The sequence below is a fragment of the Corylus avellana genome, chromosome ca3 (genome assembly GCF_901000735.1).
Source record: "Corylus avellana chromosome ca3, CavTom2PMs-1.0".
Lineage (NCBI taxonomy): Eukaryota > Viridiplantae > Streptophyta > Magnoliopsida > Fagales > Betulaceae > Corylus > Corylus avellana.
The window spans coordinates 14,432,725-14,453,172 of NC_081543.1; the positions used below are offsets into that span (position 1 = coordinate 14,432,725).

The 20,448-nt window shown below is 35.6% G+C and overlaps 2 protein-coding genes and 1 non-coding gene across 5 annotated transcripts; 2 read left to right on the plus strand and 1 right to left on the minus strand.

Moving 5' to 3' along the window:
* Positions 1 to 2,228: 2,228 nt before the first annotated feature.
* On the plus strand, positions 2,229 to 2,300 carry TRNAM-CAU (transfer RNA methionine (anticodon CAU)). The gene has a single exon. It is a non-coding gene; the product is annotated as a tRNA-Met (tRNA).
* A 920-nt stretch (positions 2,301 to 3,220) lies between these two features.
* On the plus strand, positions 3,221 to 6,430 carry LOC132174832 (ATP synthase subunit delta', mitochondrial). The gene is made up of 2 exons (XM_059586525.1): positions 3,221 to 3,577; positions 5,776 to 6,430. Exons 1-2 carry the CDS (start codon positions 3,323 to 3,325, stop codon positions 6,118 to 6,120), a joined length of 600 nt encoding a protein of 199 aa, XP_059442508.1. The 5' UTR covers positions 3,221 to 3,322; the 3' UTR covers positions 6,121 to 6,430.
* A 959-nt stretch (positions 6,431 to 7,389) lies between these two features.
* LOC132173809 (lon protease homolog 2, peroxisomal) lies at positions 7,390 to 20,390 on the minus strand. 3 transcript variants are annotated; one of them, XM_059585419.1, is made up of 18 exons: positions 20,173 to 20,390; positions 19,477 to 19,592; positions 19,276 to 19,384; positions 18,976 to 19,145; positions 17,883 to 17,974; positions 17,289 to 17,468; positions 17,096 to 17,179; positions 16,132 to 16,259; positions 15,314 to 15,515; positions 15,018 to 15,224; positions 13,700 to 13,830; positions 13,254 to 13,467; positions 12,234 to 12,536; positions 10,026 to 10,220; positions 9,164 to 9,409; positions 8,278 to 8,379; positions 7,787 to 7,887; positions 7,390 to 7,657 (listed from the first exon to the last, which is right to left on the minus strand). In XM_059585419.1, the coding sequence occupies exons 1-17, from the start codon at positions 20,277 to 20,279 to the stop codon at positions 7,804 to 7,806; spliced, it is 2,670 nt and encodes an 889-aa protein (XP_059441402.1). In that variant the 5' UTR covers positions 20,280 to 20,390; the 3' UTR covers positions 7,390 to 7,657; positions 7,787 to 7,803. The 3 variants fall into 3 exon arrangements, with proteins under 3 accessions (XP_059441402.1, XP_059441401.1, XP_059441400.1); XM_059585418.1 differs by having other exon boundaries at positions 7,761 to 7,887; XM_059585417.1 differs by having other exon boundaries at positions 7,390 to 7,887.
* Between the last annotated feature and the right edge of the window lie 58 nt (positions 20,391 to 20,448).

The following is a 20,448-nucleotide window of genomic DNA, read 5'->3' on the forward strand; positions in this document are numbered from 1 at the left end:
AAACATAAACTTTTTTCCTTGAAGCATCCCAAATCGGCTTATCACAAGATCCCAAACCAACTTCAAATGATCTAGCTTGAATCTCAACCAATGCTTCTGATCTAGCTGGTCTCCAAGTCCAATTACCATTTTGAATAACATATGCAAGTTTTGCTTCCAAACTACTTTGGGCATCATAAACAGCCCTATAACCAAATTGCTCAAGCAAAATTGCTCAAGCAAAATTCCAGCAGGATGCCACCAATCCAATCAAAGATGAATGTGTTCCCCATTTCCCACCTCAAACCTCAAGAATCTTTTGGCAATATCCCTCAATTTCATAATCTTTTTCCAATTCTAAGAACAATTTTGAGGAATTCTAACACTCCAAAAACTTTTTCTTTCCAGTAAATTCTTCTTCATCCAAGCCACCCAAATGGAACTAGATCTAGCAAAAAGACTCCAAACATGCCTAAGCATGGATGATTGATTCCAAACATCAAGCCTCTTCAACCCCAAACCACCCTCCTTCTTAGGGAAACAAACCTCAGCCCAAGAAACTTTGGCCTTGGCAGTCCCTTCATGCTTTCCATTCCAAAGAAATCTATTGAACTTTTGCTCAATATCTTTTAGAACCTTTTTAGGAAGAATAAAAATACTAGTCCAATATAGTTGTAAGTTGTAAAGCACAGAAGAAATCAATTGAAGCCTGCCTGCATAGAAAGATTGTTGGACAACTAGGAATCAATTCGACTAGTAATTCTATTTAGCAAGGCCTCACAATCTATTGCAAAAAGCGTAGAAGAAATGAGAGGAACCCCAAGATACCTCATGGGAAATTTACCTTCAATCATTCCCAGATCATCCAGCAAAGAATGCTTAATTCTGTCAGAAACACTAGCACAGAAAAATGAACTCTTTGAGGGATTAGATTTTAGAATATATATATATATATATATGTGTGTGTGTGTGTGTGTGTTCTTCTTAGTTTACAAGAAATTATACTATAATCTGGATTGTTGCTAAGGTATTACAGTTTTTACTATAAGTCTCTAACAATGACACTTGCTATGTCGGTTTGTAAAAGGATTGGAGTAAAAAATTGCGGTACTCTAAGCATTTTCCTATGTTTTGATGGTAACTTTATCCAAATTCACCATTGTTAATAGTCCCCATGACTGTGGGTTTGATTCATAGATGAAATGAAGTGTTCATTTAATTACAACTTTTGTCCTCATGAATGTTATGTTCTCTTTAAACTTGGGCCAAAACTCCATTTATTATAAGAGAGGAAATATCAAGGCTATGTTTGGCAAAGGAGTGGACTTGAGGAAGCGGACCGGAACTGTAGCAGATTTGATTGATGTGAGAAAAAAAAAGTAAGAATGCTTTGTATAAAAAAGTGAAAAAATTTATTTTGCAGTGATTTTTTTATTTGAATAGTAATAAAAAGTTATTGATGTGATATAAAAAGTAAGAATGTTAAGGTTGATTTTAAGATGAATTTTTTGGGCTTTTGGGTTCGATCCGGTCCACTCCTTTGCCAAACACACCCCAAATTTCTGGCGCTCTAGTAAATTTGCTGAATAATTCATTCTTTCACTTGTGCCTAATAATGGGAAAATTTGAAGTACCTACATAAACTTCGCGTGTGCAGGAAAAATGCCTGGGGAACACAATTTTGCTTCTCCTGTAGAATTCTAGGCAAATTGGATGTATAGTATCAAGTGACATCTAATGGACCTAAAAACCCTGATCGGATCAATGATTTCCCAGAAAGCTAGTAGAGAAAAATGCTTGTCTTTTGGTACATCACTGACCGTCCAAAATTCATTTCCATCCAAGCAAAAACGTTGAAGTAGCTGAACTTTACCCATTTGATGCCTATCTGAAATTCATTCATAATCTACAAATATAAGGTGCAGCATTAAAACTATTTATGTATAGAATCCTCATATTCTCATTCCCATTACTACATAAAAAAAAAAAAAAAAAGATTTGGCACATCAATTATGGTTGCCTCACTTGCTTGAATTTGTATTATCGTGAAGGATTTGTCACACTTATTTGTCTTACTGAAAATAATAGAGTGGGTTCTTCTCTTTTTCTGTAACTACAAATTTATTTTTTTCTAATTGAAAATGGAAAGGGTTACAATTTTCTTGCCATTTCAATTTCTCAAGAGTGGAAACTGTTATAAGTTTGTGTACTTAGGTTTATATATTTATATGCTCATTCAGTATCAACAAATCAGAGTGGCGCAGCGGAAGCGTGGTGGGCCCATAACCCACAGGTCCCAGGATCGAAACCTGGCTCTGATATCTTAGAGACAAGCTTCCATGTTCCAACACTTTTTTCCTATTTTCCTTTCTGTTTTGCTGTTTTTACTCGAGTGGACGATATAAAATCCTTAGGAACCCAGAAACCCGTTTATGTGGAGCAATATATATGAAAGGGAACTTTGCTCAGATCCAATATATATATATATATATATGTCTCATCAAAATACTTCAAACCATTCAAAATCACTATCCTCCTCCACAGGGGGAAAGGAAGGCATCTCACTAAAAGAGGGAAAAAAGCTCTCACACAGGAGAGAGATAAGAGGATAGAGTTTTGCCTCTCTTGAAAGTTAGATAGAAGAAATGACATCTACTTGTAGCCAGCCGTAGGCCCGTAGGGACTAGATTTTCTGTCTTTCCCACCCAACAATAATCATGTAATGTAAAGCAAAACATACATATAAATTGGACCATCAATAACAAAGGCAAAAATTGTCTACCTTATCTCAGTTGTACACACTCAATTGATGAAGTGAAATAATAACGAAAAAAAAAATCTTTCTCTCACTCTTAGGACTATAAACGAGCGGAGCTTAAATAAGTAGTGATTGTGTAAGGTTGGTTCGTTTACTTTTTATTCAAGTCCGAGCTCAGGTCGGCTCACCAAAGAAAAAATCTTATAAGAGCTCAAGCTCGCTCATTAGTCGAGTCGAGTGCCTTATTGAGTACTTGGCTCAGCTCGGCTTATTATTTCAAATTTTCTTAAAAATAAAAATAATAAGAACAACAACAAAAGGATAATTAGAAAAAACCGTTGTCATGATAAGCATACTACTATCTCCCTGTATTGATATGGCAGTGTCAATTCAGCACATTTAAAGAATACATAATGGTGGATAGTAAGATGGTAGTGCATGTATAACATTATTTAAAAAATAAATAAATAAATGCCTAGAGACTCAGAGCGAACCGGTAATTAGTAGTAACACTAATACCCCAACATTTCCAACCTTGAAGAAACCAAACCCGAAAAGCGCAGAAGCCACCACCAAGCATTGACCATGTTCCGGCAAGCTTCACGCCACTTGGCTCGAACCCTGAGGGCTGGAGCGAGACCCTTCTCTACGGACCTCTCGGCCGCGCCCACCACGGACTCGGCCTTCGTCGAGTCGTGGAAGAAGGTCATACCCAACATTGAACCTCCCAAGACTCCTTCCCACTTCATGCAACCCCGCCCGCCCACCGCCTCCTCCATTCCTTCCAAGATCACCGTCAACTTCGTCCTCCCCTACGCCTCCGAGCTCTCCACCAAGGAGGTACCTCGCTCATCTTCTCTGATCGGTCTGTTTCTCTTTTGATTCTTTGATTTTTTTTTTATTTTTTATTTTTTGGGTTTTCTCATCTGGGTTTTTCTTGGATTTGGTGGTTGGTTTAGGTTGTTATGTGTATCCGATCGGCCATTTTAGCTTGGATTTATTGTTTGTGGATTTTTTTTTTTTCATTTGGGTGTTGCGTACATTTGCATACAATGTGATAAAGTCAGGAGTTTTGAGTTGACGCTTTTAGCTCAGATTCTTTGGTTTCTGGGGTTTTTTTGTTGTCTCGTTTTTGCATCTTTGTCTTGTTTTATTGATGGGTTATGGTGACTAATTTGGGATAGACTGCAGTTGTATAATTGCTTCTTTTAGCTTGGATTGTTGGTTGTTGAGGGTTTCTTTTTTGTTTTTCGATTTTCGTCTGGATTTTGTTTAAATCTGTAAATAATGGTGATTGATTTGGGAATGTCGTATATCTGATTGGCCATTTTTAGCTTATGAAGCTTTCGGTCTGTATGCTTTTCTTTATGTGTTTTGTTTGGATGTGTAGGGGCGATAGATTGCAGGCAGTTTGTTTTTGTTTGGATTATTATATATAAGTATGTGATGGGATTTTGTTTTCTGGACACCAAATTTATCTAATGAAATGAGAAGATCAGTTACCTCATTGTATAATATTGTCTTTCTGCTCGAGTCCAATCGACACTGTGCTTGCCATCTTAGAGTAAGCATAGGATCAGCTGAAGATGTACTGACCTATTCAAGTATCTGTGACATTAAGGTGTAGCTAAAATGTGCACCAGAATGTTGGTTATTTTGGTCCATTAACAAAAGAATGGTCCTTAGATATAATGAAGTAAATAACTTATCAAAAAAAAGATATAATGAAGTAAATAGAGACATTAAACATAAATAAAAATATCGATCAGAAAGGGTTGAAATATAAGGACTTTATATGAGTACCTTTTATATCCTCCACCTCCACACAGTATTCACCAAGAGCTGACAAATATAACCCTTATGAGAACCAAAGACCTGATCCAATACTTAACAAAAAAAAAGTAAGTAGAGAGACTCCCCTGTGGATCTTGTTGTTGGCAAGGCTGATTGTCCATAGATTGTCAACGTTATTTAGGAATCCTAGCTCCTGAAAATTTATGCCTCTTTTTCTTTTTGGCTATTCAATTTGTAGCAGGAAGTTTTATTTCTAGTGTAACAATTTATTTAGTCTTAATAAATCATGAAATGTTGATGGCAGAGGCTTTTGGAAATGATTGTTGTATGCACCCTGGGGTGTTTGGATCATGTAAAGGTTCTCATAAGGGTTATATTTGTCAGCTCTTGGTGAATATTGTGTGGAGGTGGAGGATATAAAGAGTACTCGTATAAAGTCCATAAATATTTTTATTTATGTTCGTATGTAGAAAACAGATAAATATCCAAACCAAAAACAGACCACCTAGCACACTAGGAAACCCAGTTCACTGAAACGGGAGCAGAGAGACAACAAACACCCACTAGTAGCCTAACCCTTTTAATTTACTCAGTTTGTATTGAGGCATATAAGAGGATACGTCGGTGTTCATTATATTAGAAGAGATATCATGAGGAGAGGAAAGAGTTTCCCACCAAGCTTCGGTGTTGCTTTTGAACAGTCCCACTTTGCAGTGAATGTTGCAACTACCGTCAAGTGTTTCTCTGCAAATGAGTTTGCTTTGCTTTGTGAAAAGGTAAGACTTAAAGTTAAAACTTACCATGCTATCAAGCTTTATTAGATTTTGTGAGCGGTTAACAATTGTTAGAATGTTGTGATAAAAACAAAATTCATTGCAAGAAGTGGTTTCATCATAAACTTCTTTTTGTGCAATGAGATATAGGGAAAGATGGGTTTCAATGTTCTATACTACAGATAATTTGAAAGTTTTTCTCGCCTGAATTATCCCCCGTCTAAGTTTTATGCCTTTCCACAAGTATGTATTTAGAATTTACTCAAATCTTTTCATTAAAATGATGTCATCCTTAACTTTAGTTTTGCGCCATAGTGCACGAACTGCTGAGACTGGTCCTGTGTGGCACTTACATTTGCTGTTACATTGTTATCTCAAAAATCTTGTAGGATCCTTTTTCAGTCTTATTTATCCCGCAGTCACTCATCAATAAAGAACAAAAATTTATCATGCACTCATGTTTGCTTTCAGGTTGACATGGTCATAGTTCCGGCAACAACTGGGCAAATGGGTGTTTTGCCCGGACATGTGCCTACAATTGCAGAGCTGAAACCTGGAATCCTATCAGTGCATGAAGGAAATGACATTACAAAGTATTTCCTTAGCAGTGGGTTTGCTTTTATCCATGCTAACTCTGTTGCAGACATAATTGCGATAGAGGCCGTTCCAATCGACCATATTGACCCCAGCTTAGTCCAGAAGGGCCTTGCAGAGTTCACCCAGAAGCTCAGTTCGGCCACAACCGACTTGGAGAAAGCTGAAGCCCAGATTGGTGTCGATGTTCACAGTGCTCTCAACTTTGCCCTCTCAGGCTAATGGGGTTATTGACATTTCACCTCCGCCAACGCTTTTGTAGTTCTGCTTCAGTTACTGTTTGATCTTCCCTCTTCTATACATTGTTTAGATCTGTCAAGATATAATCACCATGATTGCCAGGAGTGAAATAAATATTTTCTAGAGATGGTCAAGAAGATGCCTCTCCAGTTGGGATATTACTCTTACTTTCCTTTTGGAATGTTCATTTCATTATAAGTTGTTTGGTTTTGATACCATACAGAAAGGGAAGCACTCTTATCTTGTTTTCGAGATTTCAAATTCTTGAAATGATATTTGAAAATTCGAAGTATCATAGGTACTTTGTTTACAGTTAAGGCAATTAAAAATTTTCAGGTGCCATTTTTGCTGCTGACTACAATTTTAAGAGCTGTGTCAACCGATTTAAAAGACGACGATTACATGGTCCAGGAGGTGCCATATATTCCAATGGCAAGATGACAATAATCACCTACATTGTGTCAAGTAGGCATGCAATGCTTTTCTGTGTTACGTAGTATTGAAATATTATAATACTCTATATATGCCTTATTATTGAATGGCAATTTGGGTTTGTGTCTCAAGTTTGGATTGTGTCAAGTCATAGATTTAAAGCTATATAGATAAACTTTAATTTGACCCAATTAATTAAACAAGTAAGATCTTTTAACCCTAATTAATTTTGTATTGAAATCATGTTGAGTTTATGAATCATGTCAAAAATTGCTAGCTTTTAATGTCACATGTTATATTCAAGCCATGTCGAGGTACAACTATAAGACTATATAAATTAATTCTAATTGAATTCATTTAATTAAATAAGTCAGATCCCTCGACTCTAACCCGCTTATTCCGTGTTGATTTGAGTTGAATTTGCAAGTCACGTCGAAAACTAAGTGACATATTAACTCCAAGCCTCAATTCTTTACTAGTGGGAAAACATTGCTGATTTGTTTGCTTGATTTTTATTTATTTTTCGTCCAATGACAATGAAAAGCTTGCCTAAATGAGATGGAAGAGGTGCTTGAGGCTCAATTAAGTATAGGATTGAAATTCTTGATAAAGTATAGGCTCAATTTTTGTTTCTTTTTCCCCTTCCCTTCTATGTATTGGCTCGAAAAAAAAAAAATCGTGGTCACTGAGACTCAGAAATTTGAGAATAAGATCTCATGCTTTCAAATGTATACCTCCCTTTTTCTTGGCTACCCAATGGAGCAAACAAATTCTTCCATAGAAGTGCTAAATGAATCTTTTAGCAGGAACAAATGAATCGGATGGGCAGGTATTCTCTCGCTCAAATAATGGTATTTATACATCATAAGAAATCAATTAATTTATTGTTACAGATAGAAAGCGATTGAGAAAACAGGCCGAAAAACAACAAGAAAGCAAGCTGCTCACCTCAATACTTACAGATTAGTTATACATAGAGGAGAGAGATACACTGGAAGAATTTCCATCCAATGCCCCAACACGAACACAGAATCAGTGAGTCCCTCCACATCAAGTTAGAACTCCTTTTCGCCAGAGCATGTCGTCGCTGAAGTCAGTTTTTCAGTCTCTGATTACCATGGGCGGCAGCCAAATGCAAGGGAATCTCGTACGCCGAAGGGATTTGGCAACAAGCGGAGAAATTTAATTACCAGAGATTTTGTTTTGTTTTGCTTACATGCCTCGAAGGTCCTGTCATAACTTTGAGTGTTGTCTCCAGGGGCACCCGCCTTCAAAAGCCTGATCCAATACGTCTTCCATTCGCTTAGCAAGTAAAATCTGTTGCCAAAATGTAGAAGTGAAAAAGTATTTAACATTTTTAATATTCTTACAAATTCATGCGGTGAAAACAAAGACCTAATCAAGCACTACAAGTAATGAGCAATCTACGCATGCGTTGAAGCAGTGAAGGAAAAACTAGTCAAACATTTGATCATCAAACCTAAGGAGCTGAGAAGATGGAAAATCATAATCAGTCCATTCCCGGTCAATCCCTGATTATTGCCTTCCATAACTTGATATAAACAGGTATTTTCTTCCTATTTGCATTCAAGTCCAACTTTGTATTACATATTTTGTATCTCAAGTCCAGGCCTAAGAATTAACACTGGAAAGAACGCTCCCACAATGAAATATTGAAAAAACCTTGGTAAAATGAAAACAAAATACCTCCAGACTGGCAAGGACAGCTGCTGGTACTTCAACTAAGTCTTTCAAATTTCTCTCCGGCAGGATAACTCTTGTGATACCACAACGGTGTGCTGCCAAAATCTGCAGTATATATTCAAATAAATAAATAAAGATAATACAATACAATACAATTCCGTTGTAGACTGCCACGTATGAACTCATTGGCTACATATCTCATGCATATGTCTGAATGTATGCATGTATGTATAAAATTTGTAGCAAATTTTCATGGTCAAGACAAGGTGGTCCCTTCCAAAAGCAAAAGCTTAAATACAGTTTACGAGAAATGACGGAAAGATCTCGTTGATACATGTAATAAACCTGTAAAATCCTTTCTTAAACCGTGGTGTACAACAGTAATGATTATATGATCACCTGTGTGGTTCCACAAACCACACTTGCACAATGGCAGCGCAGATCAGACATGCACATGGAGCACAATGATCATAAATACATAAAATAAACAACACAAACTATTTTACATTGATTGAACTTTGTATTTATTTCAAGTCATTCTGAAAGTTGAAACACTATGCATTTCACACAAAACCTCCATTTTTAATTTTGAAAATAAAATCAAATTACTAGATAAGTTATAACTACGGTAATCAATTTGCATCCTATGGTTTATATAAAAAAGATAGGTAGGACAAGAAGTGACAAAGATCATGATATAACTTCGACCTGATAACATATCCAAAAGGCATTCAAGTCAAGGTATTTCACAGGGCAATTAGAAAGGGAAAAGGTTAATAATGAAACCTTCATCCCATAATCTTTATTATACATCCAAAGAGACTAATGTAGTAAATCTCGCCTATTGCAAATGAGACTAGGAAGACATGGAGTAACGCGTACAGCATACCTTATCCTTGACACCACCAACAGGTAGCACAAGACCCCTCAAAGTCATCTCTCCAGTCATTGCCGTATCTGCTCTCACTCTTTTCTGGCTGAACAGTGAAACCAGTGCTGTTACCAGAGTCACACCAGCGGAGGGTCCATCCTTAGGTACAGCCCCAGCAGGAAAATGTATATGAATATCCCGGCCCTCCAGGATATTGATTTCATCAGAAGCTGCTAACTTAAGATCTGCTGCCCTGGCTCTAACCTAAAAGAAACAAGGAAAAGTTTGAATGTCAATAATTTCAAACCAACAATTGCATGAGACAGAAACAAGCTGTGTAGCAGTGGAAAAGTGTTTTGTGAGTACGTCTGCAATCACATAAGGGTATGCTGCACATTGGCGTGTACTACAGTACAACATGTCTGGTCCAACTAGAGAAAGGAATTGAGCTGGGTTTTTTTTTTTTTTTTTTTTTCTAGTTTTCTTCCTTTTTCTGAAGTTGTGGGCCAGGAAAGGGGGGACGTAGGGATTACAGCTTTTATTCTTTAGTGTCATTAGTTGTCTCAGGTTGTAAATGAAGATGCAAAAAAGAGGACGAAAACTTTGTGAACTTTTTGAGAAAAGTAAGAAAGTTAAACTAGATGCAATTGATATTGAAGAGATACAATTGAAATTCTTCAACAAATTATAAAGAAAAAACACCTCTTACATGGATACACATACTTTGGTCGTTCGAACTATCAGTTTGAAAATTGCATCACACACTAATATTTAATCAAACAATTCAAGAGCACACTCAATGAGGCAACAGCAAGACTTACTAATTGATGATTAATTGGGAACTAAATAATTTACAAAATAACTCAGAATAATAGATTACCCATGTTAGTGCTATTTGTGCTGATTCTTTGATAACATCACCAAGTTGCCCTGTGAGATGTAATTCACCAGTTCCTACCATAGATGTAGCCTCTACAAACTGGACCTCTCCACCAAATGTGGTCCAAACAAGCCCAACAGATACCCCAGGAGTTGCAACCCGTTCTGCAGCTTCTTTATCATCGAACCTTGGAGGCTGAATTACAGTAAAAAAAAAAAAACAAAAGCTACTTAAATATTGAGAAAAACCAAGTATTTTCCGTTATACAAAAAGCTTGCTCTAGTTTCTGGGCCACATCATACATGATGAGTTCATGGTTATGTAAAGGCAAGTTGCAGGGCACGATATAACCCAAAACTCCAGTGAATAATAATTCTAAAAAACACATACTTTTAGCTATAAGGATCCTTCAATCCAAACCAGCTTGATGGCTTGGCCATTAAGGCAGTTGCTTAAGGTCCCCTAAGAAATAAAACCCCTTAATAATAGCATATTTTAACAAATGATATGCTTAATAATAGCATATTTTAACAAATGATATGCTGTTACATAGCAAAAAACAATTAATTACCAAACACATGAGAGAGAGGAAGGCTTCATTTTGAGCATAGGGATTTACTTTCTTTAGAAGGATAAATTAACCTACTTAATGTGATATAATTCTAGAAAGCAATTTCCAAAAAGTCTATTCATTTTAATAAGACTGATGGTTACTTATAAAAAAAAAATAAAAAAGTCTATTCATTTTTTAATTCTTTTTCCTCCTCTTTTTCACTGACAACTCTACTCCTCTACTCTATCAATCTCTCATCTCACTCTTAGCCCCTCTCCCACTTCTTCTCCACTCACAAAAACTACGACTTCTCTCATACATTATCTTGATATACTGATTTTAGTTGAAAATCTATCAAAAGGTCTTATTTCTTATTTGAAAAATTATAGAGATAGTAGATTTACATTTGTTTTGATTTCTGAACAAATTGCAGTTGAAATGGAAATAGAATCTATATTTCATATAAAAATATATAATTCATAGAAATAAACAATTTGATAGAAATATTAATGATGAAACGACGAAACTAGCTAAAGAATCTTTTAGAATAAATTATTTCATCAACATAGTAGATCGAACTCTTTCTTAAAAAACAAAGACATTTTCATATATGGTTGGAAAATTAATATCTTCAAATGATTGGAAAAATTATCTTAATCTTGAAACTTTTCTAAAACATGACATATATTCTATATTAATGGTCTAAATTTGATGTCAGATTTAAAAATGTTGAAAGAAATTTGCAAACATAAGCTAATAGTCCAAATGAACACCGAATATTATAAAAAGATTTAGATTCTTCTCCAAATATATGCATTGCTTATAGAAGATTATTAACAGTACCATTTTCCAATACATGCATTACTTATGCTATATTATTGACAATACCCATAACAATTGATTCTGTAAAAAGAAACTTTTTCAAAACTAAAATTATTTAAATCTCATTTACAATTGACTACATCACAAGAAAGATTAAATGAATTAGTTATATTATCTATTGAAAATAATATATTAATACAAAAAATTTGATTAGTTATTTCGCATATCAAAAAGAGATAAAAATGATTTTTAAATTGAAGTTTAAGAATGCATTACATTTAATATAAAATATTATTATATTTTAAATTAAAAATATCTCATTTAGACTTTGCTCCTTAGGTTTTAATTTACAGAGCCACGCCTACCTCACTCCCATGTTAAAATTAATTTTATAACACCAATTTTGTAATAGTTTCTTTTAAACAGAAGACATTCTAAGAGGTAACTTAGATGAATCACCCTAAAAAATGCACTTCCAATCCTTCAATTTTATTATTTTTTCTTCAAGATAAACCTTTTAAAACCTTTTAAAGTACAAATACAGAATAAAGTTCTCTCGCAAATCCCTCTTAAGTATATAGATATTCAAATAGAGCCCTGCTGCTGAGATGCTTCAATAGCAAGCACTACTTCATAGAGAAGTTGCAGCAATATGGACACAACAGACGCATTTACGCAGCTGACGAGTCCAACAGCACATGATCCAGTTTGCATTAAATGCAAATTGACCAACCAGTTCTAATTTCTATAAAAATCTGAAGTAATCTCAAAATGAAGTATCCAAATAATATAAAATGCACCTAAAAGAAAAACAATGATAAGAAGATCATTACCCCCAATACTTTTTCCAGCATAGCCTCATCCACAACCAAGGGTGAAGCGATCCTAAATGTATTTGATAGCTCATGATTATTTACAGCCATTGGAATGACCTCCATTTCCACTTCACCTCCGTCAGCAAGTCTGTTTTCCAGCAGTGGTGAAGTAAGCTGGTGCACATCTTTGCTTAGCGGGACAGCTTGTTCCTGCTCCGTAACTCTTACGGCTGCTGCACGAGCCAAGGCAGCCAAGTTCCTCTCCAAATTCCGAACACCAGCCTCTCTAGTGTACCTCTGAATAACAAGTTTCACCATATCCTATTACAGTAGAAAGGAATTAATGACAATAGATCTCCTGTATGATGGTAAATTGTGATAGAACCAAACAACAAAGAAATTTTTTTTAATAAGCAATCAGAACCAAACAGAGACATTAACAGATGATCATGGTATATAATATTGGGAAAAATACACTTTACCTAAACTATCACCCATTTTACACTTACACCTCCAAACTTTAAAAAGTGACACCACGGCCTCTCATGCTACCACCACACATTTGCCTTTTTCTCCCAAAACTACTCTTAAATTTATTAAAAAATAAATATTTGAATAAATTAAAATTATTACAAATTTAAAAATAAAATAAAAATAAAAATAAAAAAACACCAAAAAGGGGTGGCCCTTTTTATATTAGCCCCCTTAATTTTTTTTTCAAATGGTTATTTTTATATATTTTTTAATTTATATTTATCAATAACTTCAAGGGTTTGGAAAGAAAAATTGCAGAAGTGTCTAATTTGACACACAATGGTAGTATGTATGGCCTCAATATCACTTTTTAAAGTTTGAAGGCATAATTGCAAAATAGGTGATAGTTCGGGCGGCTAAAGTATACTTTTCCCTATAATATTTTAATACAAGACCTGAAACCATGGTGCCATTTTCAGATTGAAATAAGATGTGATAATCATCAAAATTAATTTTTAACCAAATTGGGACTTGATAAAAACACCATATAAATGAATTCACTACCTCTGGAATTTGAAGGAACTCAGAACTCAACCCGTGCTGATCCAGAACTCTGGGAATTAAATGTCGCATGGCTATTTTAAGCTTTTCTTCAGGTGTATATCCAGGCAACTCAATGACTTCCATCCTGTCTAAGAGTGCTGGAGGAATAGGCTGCACCCTATTTGCAGTTGCCACAAAAACCACCTTTGAAAGGTCAAATGGAACATTCAAATAGCTAAAGGTCTTCGTTAAGGAATCCTTGTGAATACTACACGTTGATAAGAATTTTATGGTGTGACGATGCTTCCAGTACATGTATATACTCTGTGCAATGCATCACAATACAATTTACATGTTTAATATAGTCCGAAATTCTATCATTTTTTCAATACTTGCTAATAGATTAGATTGAGATAAAATATAGCTGTCATAACTGTCACTAAACACATCCTGAAGAAATAGGATACTGATCATTGAATGTTTTGTTTTGTTCTGGGTCAAGAACCTCTAATAGAGCTGAAGCTGGATCCCCTCGCACATCAGAACCCGTTTTGTCAATCTCATCCAGCAGCATGACCGGATTACAAACAGCTACTCTCTAAAACATAAAATGAATAAGTATTTCAGTCTACCCATCACCCCCATTAGGTTCAAATTACGAAATACAAGATGAAAAAAAAAAAAAAAAAGAGCAAGCAATAAATAATCCCTGCGCAATACAAAACAATCACATATAGAAGCCTGTCAGCTGGCTGCCTAGACCTATTAGCGGGTCCAAAGATGTCTCCTTATCCAAATTAAAAGTATCAGGATCCAGATGATTTGTCTCACATAGAAGGGCATCATTTGCCAAAGTCATTCAGATTTTGTTCATCAGCACATGGCTCTAATTCTCTAAGCTGTATAATTTCAACTATTGACGATCTAAACAAACAATCTGCAGATGGTACAATACTGAACAGTCAATTGAACATGGTCAAGAATAACTTTTTAGCAGTTTCTGCAGAAAATAATCATTGCAATGAGTTGTAAGCCACTCCATGGGGGCCAGTTCATGGCAAGTAAATGAGGTTGCTACAATTTTGCTCGATGATAGTGTGACAAGAAATAGATTAGTAAAGATGCTTACTCATGACTACACACACAACATTGCCAGTATGCATTAAAAACCTCTAAACTGAAAGAGGACGAAACTTCAAGGTTTATACGTCAATATAAATCACAACTAACACCATTTACAATGAACTGACCATGCTGAGCATGAGAATAAATAATTGTGGACATAGGTCCTTTACCTGTTTAACAGTTCTAGAATTAACCCAGGGAAATCTACTACACATTATCGGTATCTGCATAATCCTTCATTGACCACAAAGCATGAGGATTTCTCAGATAAGAAATTGGGCTCTCTTTAATCTAAACCATCTGCATTATATATTTGTAAAGGTAGGGAGGATGAACCTAATTCACAAATATTGATTCAACACTCTTCTTTTTTTTCTTAGCACTTTTTTTTTAGTTGGTAGGTTTACTCTAAAAAAAAAATCAATGCTGCTAGTCCCCAATTAAAACTAAAACAGCAGATAGAAGTTTAGCATATTCTACAATTTATCAATTGGGTTATATGATGTTAGCTCTCAGTATTTGGGTCCTATCAAACTGCCATTCAATTTCCTCAAACCATTAAAAGGCAGCAACACCTCATTGCAAGCATATGATAAGGCATATATCAAAATAAGTAACAAGAATTCTAGATAAAATTCTACAAAAAAAAAGAAAATCCACCTTTAACCCATCAATAAGACGCCCTGGCATGCTCCCAATGTATGTTCTCCGATGCCCCCTAATATCAGCCTCATCCTTAACACCACCGAGGGATATGCGCATAAATTTTCGGCCCAAAGCAGCAGCAATAGATGACGCCAAAGATGTTTTCCCAACACCTGGTGGGCCCACAAAGCACAACACTGGACCTCTTGCATCTGGTTTAAGCTGTAGCACAGAAAGAAATCACTCCAAATAAACATCAAATTCAAGCTGAATTTAAAACATTAAAACACTAGTAGGCAAAGTTAACTAACCTTGCGAACAGCCAGATATTCGATAATCCGTTGCTTGACCTTGTGTAAACCATAGTGGTCACTATCAAGATGTTCTTTTGCAGCTTTTAAATCCAACTCATTTTCTTCAGTGGCCTTCTGCCACGGCAGATCAGCGAGAAGCTCCAAGTAAACTCGTGAACTATTATATCCAGGTTGCTGAGGTTGCATCTTTTTAAGCCTCCTGAGATTTAAAAAAAAAAAAAAAATGCACAAAATAATTAAAAGCAAGTCCCCACTTAGTTTCTATAATTTGATATATGAGAACTCTGCTACTTGATCAAAGCATAGATGAGAAATAAAACTAAAGACAATTTGACAAACATCAAGAATTCAGCAAAAGCAATGAAAATACAACCACTCAATGTGGGCAATCCTCCCACCCAATGTGGAATTAACTCTCTTAGGTGTCGCCGTCACACTTATTATATGTTTCAAGCAATGAAAATATGTTCGTCCAAGACTTGTCTTCAACTTTTTCTCTATTAAACAACACGTGTGCAACACAACAGAGGTAACCTTCCTGTCCCAATTATACCTCTAAATAGGTCCTATAAAGCTCAAAAATACAACCAAGTCCTTGTGAATTTGTATGTTATCCCATGGCTTTTCTTCTTCTTTTACTGATTCAGAATTACATAACTAATAAAATTTCAAAATTTAGGTGAATATTAAGTCAAAACTCTACTAATATCCATAGTATGAAAAGAATCAACTACTATTACCGCCATACTATAATATTATTTGTCCACCTGTCAGAAGACAGTCACCCTTTATCTACATTTCTGAACAGATAATACCTTAACTCCCTCTGTGCATGCTTCCAGATATTTGAAGGCATTCCTGCACTTTGCATCTTTCTCTCCAAGGCAGCCACATCATCCTCATCATCATCATTGTCACCTAGCTCCTCTTTTATAGCTCTCATCTGGAATATGTTTGAGACAGAGTAGCCAGGGAAGAAAAATAATTAGGGTAGCTAAAGGTAAGACAAGAACAATATAAATCTTATGTCAATGCACAACACAATACAAACAAATACAAAGATAGAAGCAATAATTATAGTTATTCTAAAACAATAATAAATTAAATTAAACTAAACTAAAAAAAGTAAAGTAACAACATATTGAAAGGGACAAGTTTTAAGTCTCTATTTTCTGGTGGATATGTAGAATTAAGATGAAAAGTATGGCAATGATCAGAAAAGAGGTGTGACTTCATAATTAAATTACAGCCTGGTGCCTACTCTTCAAGCAGTTAGGCTAAATCCCTTGGTCACTTACATACAGAGCCATAGTGTGGATACGAATACTAAAAGAATTAATTCGCATGCACCTTACCTCTGAAAAATGGAACAACATTTGACTTGAAAGGTTCATTTTGCTAAATCGGTTTCTTCTTTCTAAATTTATAAGGCAAATGCTTCACAGTAGTGTTGGACACATGCATTTAATAATTGGAGGTTTGCACCTCAAGAGATGTGGAAACTCTAAAACCACCTTTGTTTTGCTAAAATGTTCTTGACAGAACAAGCATTTGCAAGTTCTAAGCAATCAACTTGAAATTAAAAAATATCCCTCCACCTTTATGGGAATGGGCACTAGGGGCAAAACCCCATTACGATTTTTTTTTTTTAATGAGTAACCCCCATCAAGAAATGTGGGGCCTAAGGGGAGGGGTAGGAGGAACAATCATGGAAATTTTAATATCTATTTTCTCCTATATATTTATTTTTAAAACTATAATTTTTGTGAGAAAATGAACCTGCTGACGCAAAAGGAATTCTTTCTGTGATTTCGATAATTGTCCCTCAACCTTCTGCGTAATCTTTTCTGCTACACGTATTGACTGTCACAAATAACCATTAACATGATTAAAATAAAAGCTGAAGGGGAAGCATCAAAACGACCAGGACGCAAATGCACTAGATGTCAACCTCAAGTGAAGTAAGAGTTACCTGTAAATGCCTGTCAACTAATTCAGTAGCTTTTGAAAGCCTTACTTTCAGATCAACTGAATCTAACATAGATAGTTGCTCTTCAAAACTTATCTCAAAGCTAGCAACAAAGATATCTGCCAATTTGTGAACAGGAACTGTCTCTAAAAGAACTTTTGTCCTTCCTCCTGTTTTTTGTTTCTATGGGCAGATATGAAAATGTGAGTTCTAGACAGATACAATAGCAACATAAATATGCATACAAGAAACAAGAAGAAAAGTCTCTTCGAATAAGTGAAATTCATATACGAGAGCCTCACAAAAAATTGATACCAAATAAAAGATTGGAATCAACATATTTATACAAAAGAGTTTTGTCATCACAACTAAGAACTCACTAATGATAGCATATTTATCTTAAATTTTTTTTTATAAGTAGAAGAAATGTTATTATGAAAAAATTTCAGATATTTAGAAAACTGCTGCTAGAAATCTAAGACAGATGCCCCTAGACATGCTTTTCCTATTAAGAAAAAGATAAAAAGTTCAAGCATTTCCAAAGCTCACTTCAAAAGGGTTTCCAGAGAAGTGAACAGATTCTAGCAAAAAATTTACCTGCTCAAGAATAGAAATCAACTCTGTGGCAGTTGCTTTGAATTGACGAGACAATGTTATGAAATCTGGATCTTGCTCCACTTGCTCCATGTCTAGTTAAGATTTTAGAATTCAGAAATGATTCAGCATTTCAGCAGACAAGGCAGTTGTAATCTCATGATAAGCAAGTTTGTGACTGGGAACAACAGCATAAACCACATGAAATAATCAAAAACAAGACAGGTGAAGCAGCAGCAAGGATTTAATGTGCAAATCACCATCCTAAGCAATAATTTCTATCTAGCACCTAAGCCACAGGCTTCACCTAAAACCAGGGGAATAGAAGGATAAAATTCTATGTTTATCGGTCCCCTAGTATAATGGCTTGAACTTTTTATGTATATTAAGCATTTGAAAACCCCTTTCTAAATATTTGATGTTAGGACCTCTGACTATAGAGCTAGAAATCGGTTCAGGTTTGAGGAGGCATTATTAAGTCAAAGTCATAAAGGAACAATGTACTGAGAAAAAGAAAGAGAGCTTGGACTGAGAACAAATAATACAGTTCTGATGTATGGCTATATATTCAAAGAACTGCCATTTGAACAAGAAATTACTACAATTTTGGGCCTGCAAGTAGAGGGGGCATTAACAAACATAGTTGGCTTACATCCTGATAGTTTAAACTTACTGATGCCTAAGTAGCCTTTAAGTCGTGACCTTTATATTTGAACTTAAAACAAATTCTTCCTATAAACCACAATTAAAGAATCATAGAGTTCCCAACAGGTCAGCTTTGGGGCAGTCATTATTCAGCGATATCCATGTGCATGTGTGTGTGAGAGAGTGAGAGACGGACACAGATTATTAGTCAGACCAAGACTGATATACATAACTGCACATTACTTGTGTCTTAAAAGTAGCTTTGAACATCGATTTAACATACGAACACTATACTCACTACTAAAACCAGGGGAAAAAAAAAAAAAAAAAACAACAGCTAGATGTTAAAACCTTTCATCTCTTGTGGGTCAACCAATAAACCATAAAATACCCCCATGTACATATTTTCATCAACATACTTACACAGGGGAGAACGTAACCAACAACTTACCAGCCTTTGTCATTTCAAGAGGAGATATTCGTGCAGTATAATATGTTCCTCTGGTGCTAAGTTCCTGGACACTGAATCTGCATAAACCTTCAAGGACAACTATGTATGTGACCCTCCCACTCGGTTTTTCCACTCCTCTTGACAAATGTAAAGCACGAGCTGCAACTCCCCTGAGAAATAAGATAACAAATCACAATGATTTCACAGTTCACATTCTGCCTTATGAAAACACCCAACATTAACAATGCTAGCAAAACAATATCCACTACAGAACATGATAGATGCTGCTGTGAAACATACCTTGTATGCCAATGAATAATTTCCTGTTGATTTTTGACATCAAGCCTCTGAGAATCAGATGTACCCACTTGAATTCTTGAGCTCCTCTCTCCGGAATCACTTCCCACGCCTAAAAATTCCATAAAAAAATAAATAAACAAACTCATAGATAACAAAAGCAAACTCATAGATACCCAAAGGGTCAATAGGTCAAAAGATCACCTTGAGATAACACAGGGCCTACAGCTGTTGTCGACTCGGCAGCATCACGAACTGGAAGAATGCCAATTAATCCCTTCTCTTCCCGCTGCCACAGCTCTTGCTCCACCAATTTCACACTACATTAACGCCAAAGTATACCTTGTGTTAAATTAAGCAATAAAAACCCATATTCTCCACTTGGTTGCATATCAAATGCGATAAATACAACAAAACTTGTCAAATTATGGATTGAGTCATTGAAATTACAAATTTATTATAAAAGTTTCACGTTTTCCTTCCTTTTCCAACCACTTCCAAGCAACCAAACGCAGAATTACTCAACGACTAAGTTTCGAATAAAAAAGGAAAACTACAAGCGTCCGTTTGGTTTCCGAGAAAACCGAAGAAAAATAGAACGAACTACAAAACTTAAAAATCTCATATCATGAGAAGTTGACTTCCAAGCCGATTAGTTGTATTAAGCTCAGCTTAGCGCAGTTGCAGTCTCTGTTTCCTCAAGTTCCCAATCAACAAAGAGAAAAGCTCGAAATGTTAAGAATCCATATTTTCCGAATTTTCTAAGCAACCAAACGAAAACCACAATCATAGCCTCCAAACTTTCCAAGAAAAACAATAAATTCAACAGAGAAATCTGAATTCTCAAGGAAAACAAATACATAGTCGAATTTTGAATAACAAGAGAGAGCGAGAGAGAACCTGCTGGGCGAAGTGCATCGAATTCGAATGATGGCGCCAGGTAAGAGGACCTTGTTACGGAAGGGAAGGATGCCGAGGCGACTCGGTAGCTCCACCGATTCGGCCATGTTTGCAACTCAGGACACACTCTGACAAAAAATTTCTTTTTTTTCTCCGAAGAGATCCGGCAGAAGAAGATGAAAGGTAAGGTGGGCACGTGTGGGTTGGTTTGGTTCAGTCAGGAGTGGAACCTAAACAAGACGTCGTTTGTATTTTTTCCCCGTATTTATATCAAAT

Excerpts from the sequence above, each read along its gene's own strand:
- LOC132174832 (XM_059586525.1), top strand. The coding sequence starts at position 3,323 with ATGTTCCGGCAAGCTTCACGCCACTTGGCTCGAACCCTGAGGGCTGGA. Across the intron at positions 3,578-5,775 it reads CCGAGCTCTCCACCAAGGAG|GTTGACATGGTCATAGTTCC; the intron begins GTACCTCGCTCA and ends GTTTGCTTTCAG.
- LOC132173809 (XM_059585419.1), bottom strand. The coding sequence starts at position 20,279 with ATGGCCGAATCGGTGGAGCTACCGAGTCGCCTCGGCATCCTTCCCTTC. Across the intron at positions 13,468-13,699 it reads AACAAAACATTCAATGATCA|CTATTTGAATGTTCCATTTG; the intron begins GTATCCTATTTC and ends GAAGACCTTTAG. Across the intron at positions 10,221-12,233 it reads TGCTGGAAAAAGTATTGGGG|CCTCCAAGGTTCGATGATAA; the intron begins GTAATGATCTTC and ends ACTGTAATTCAG.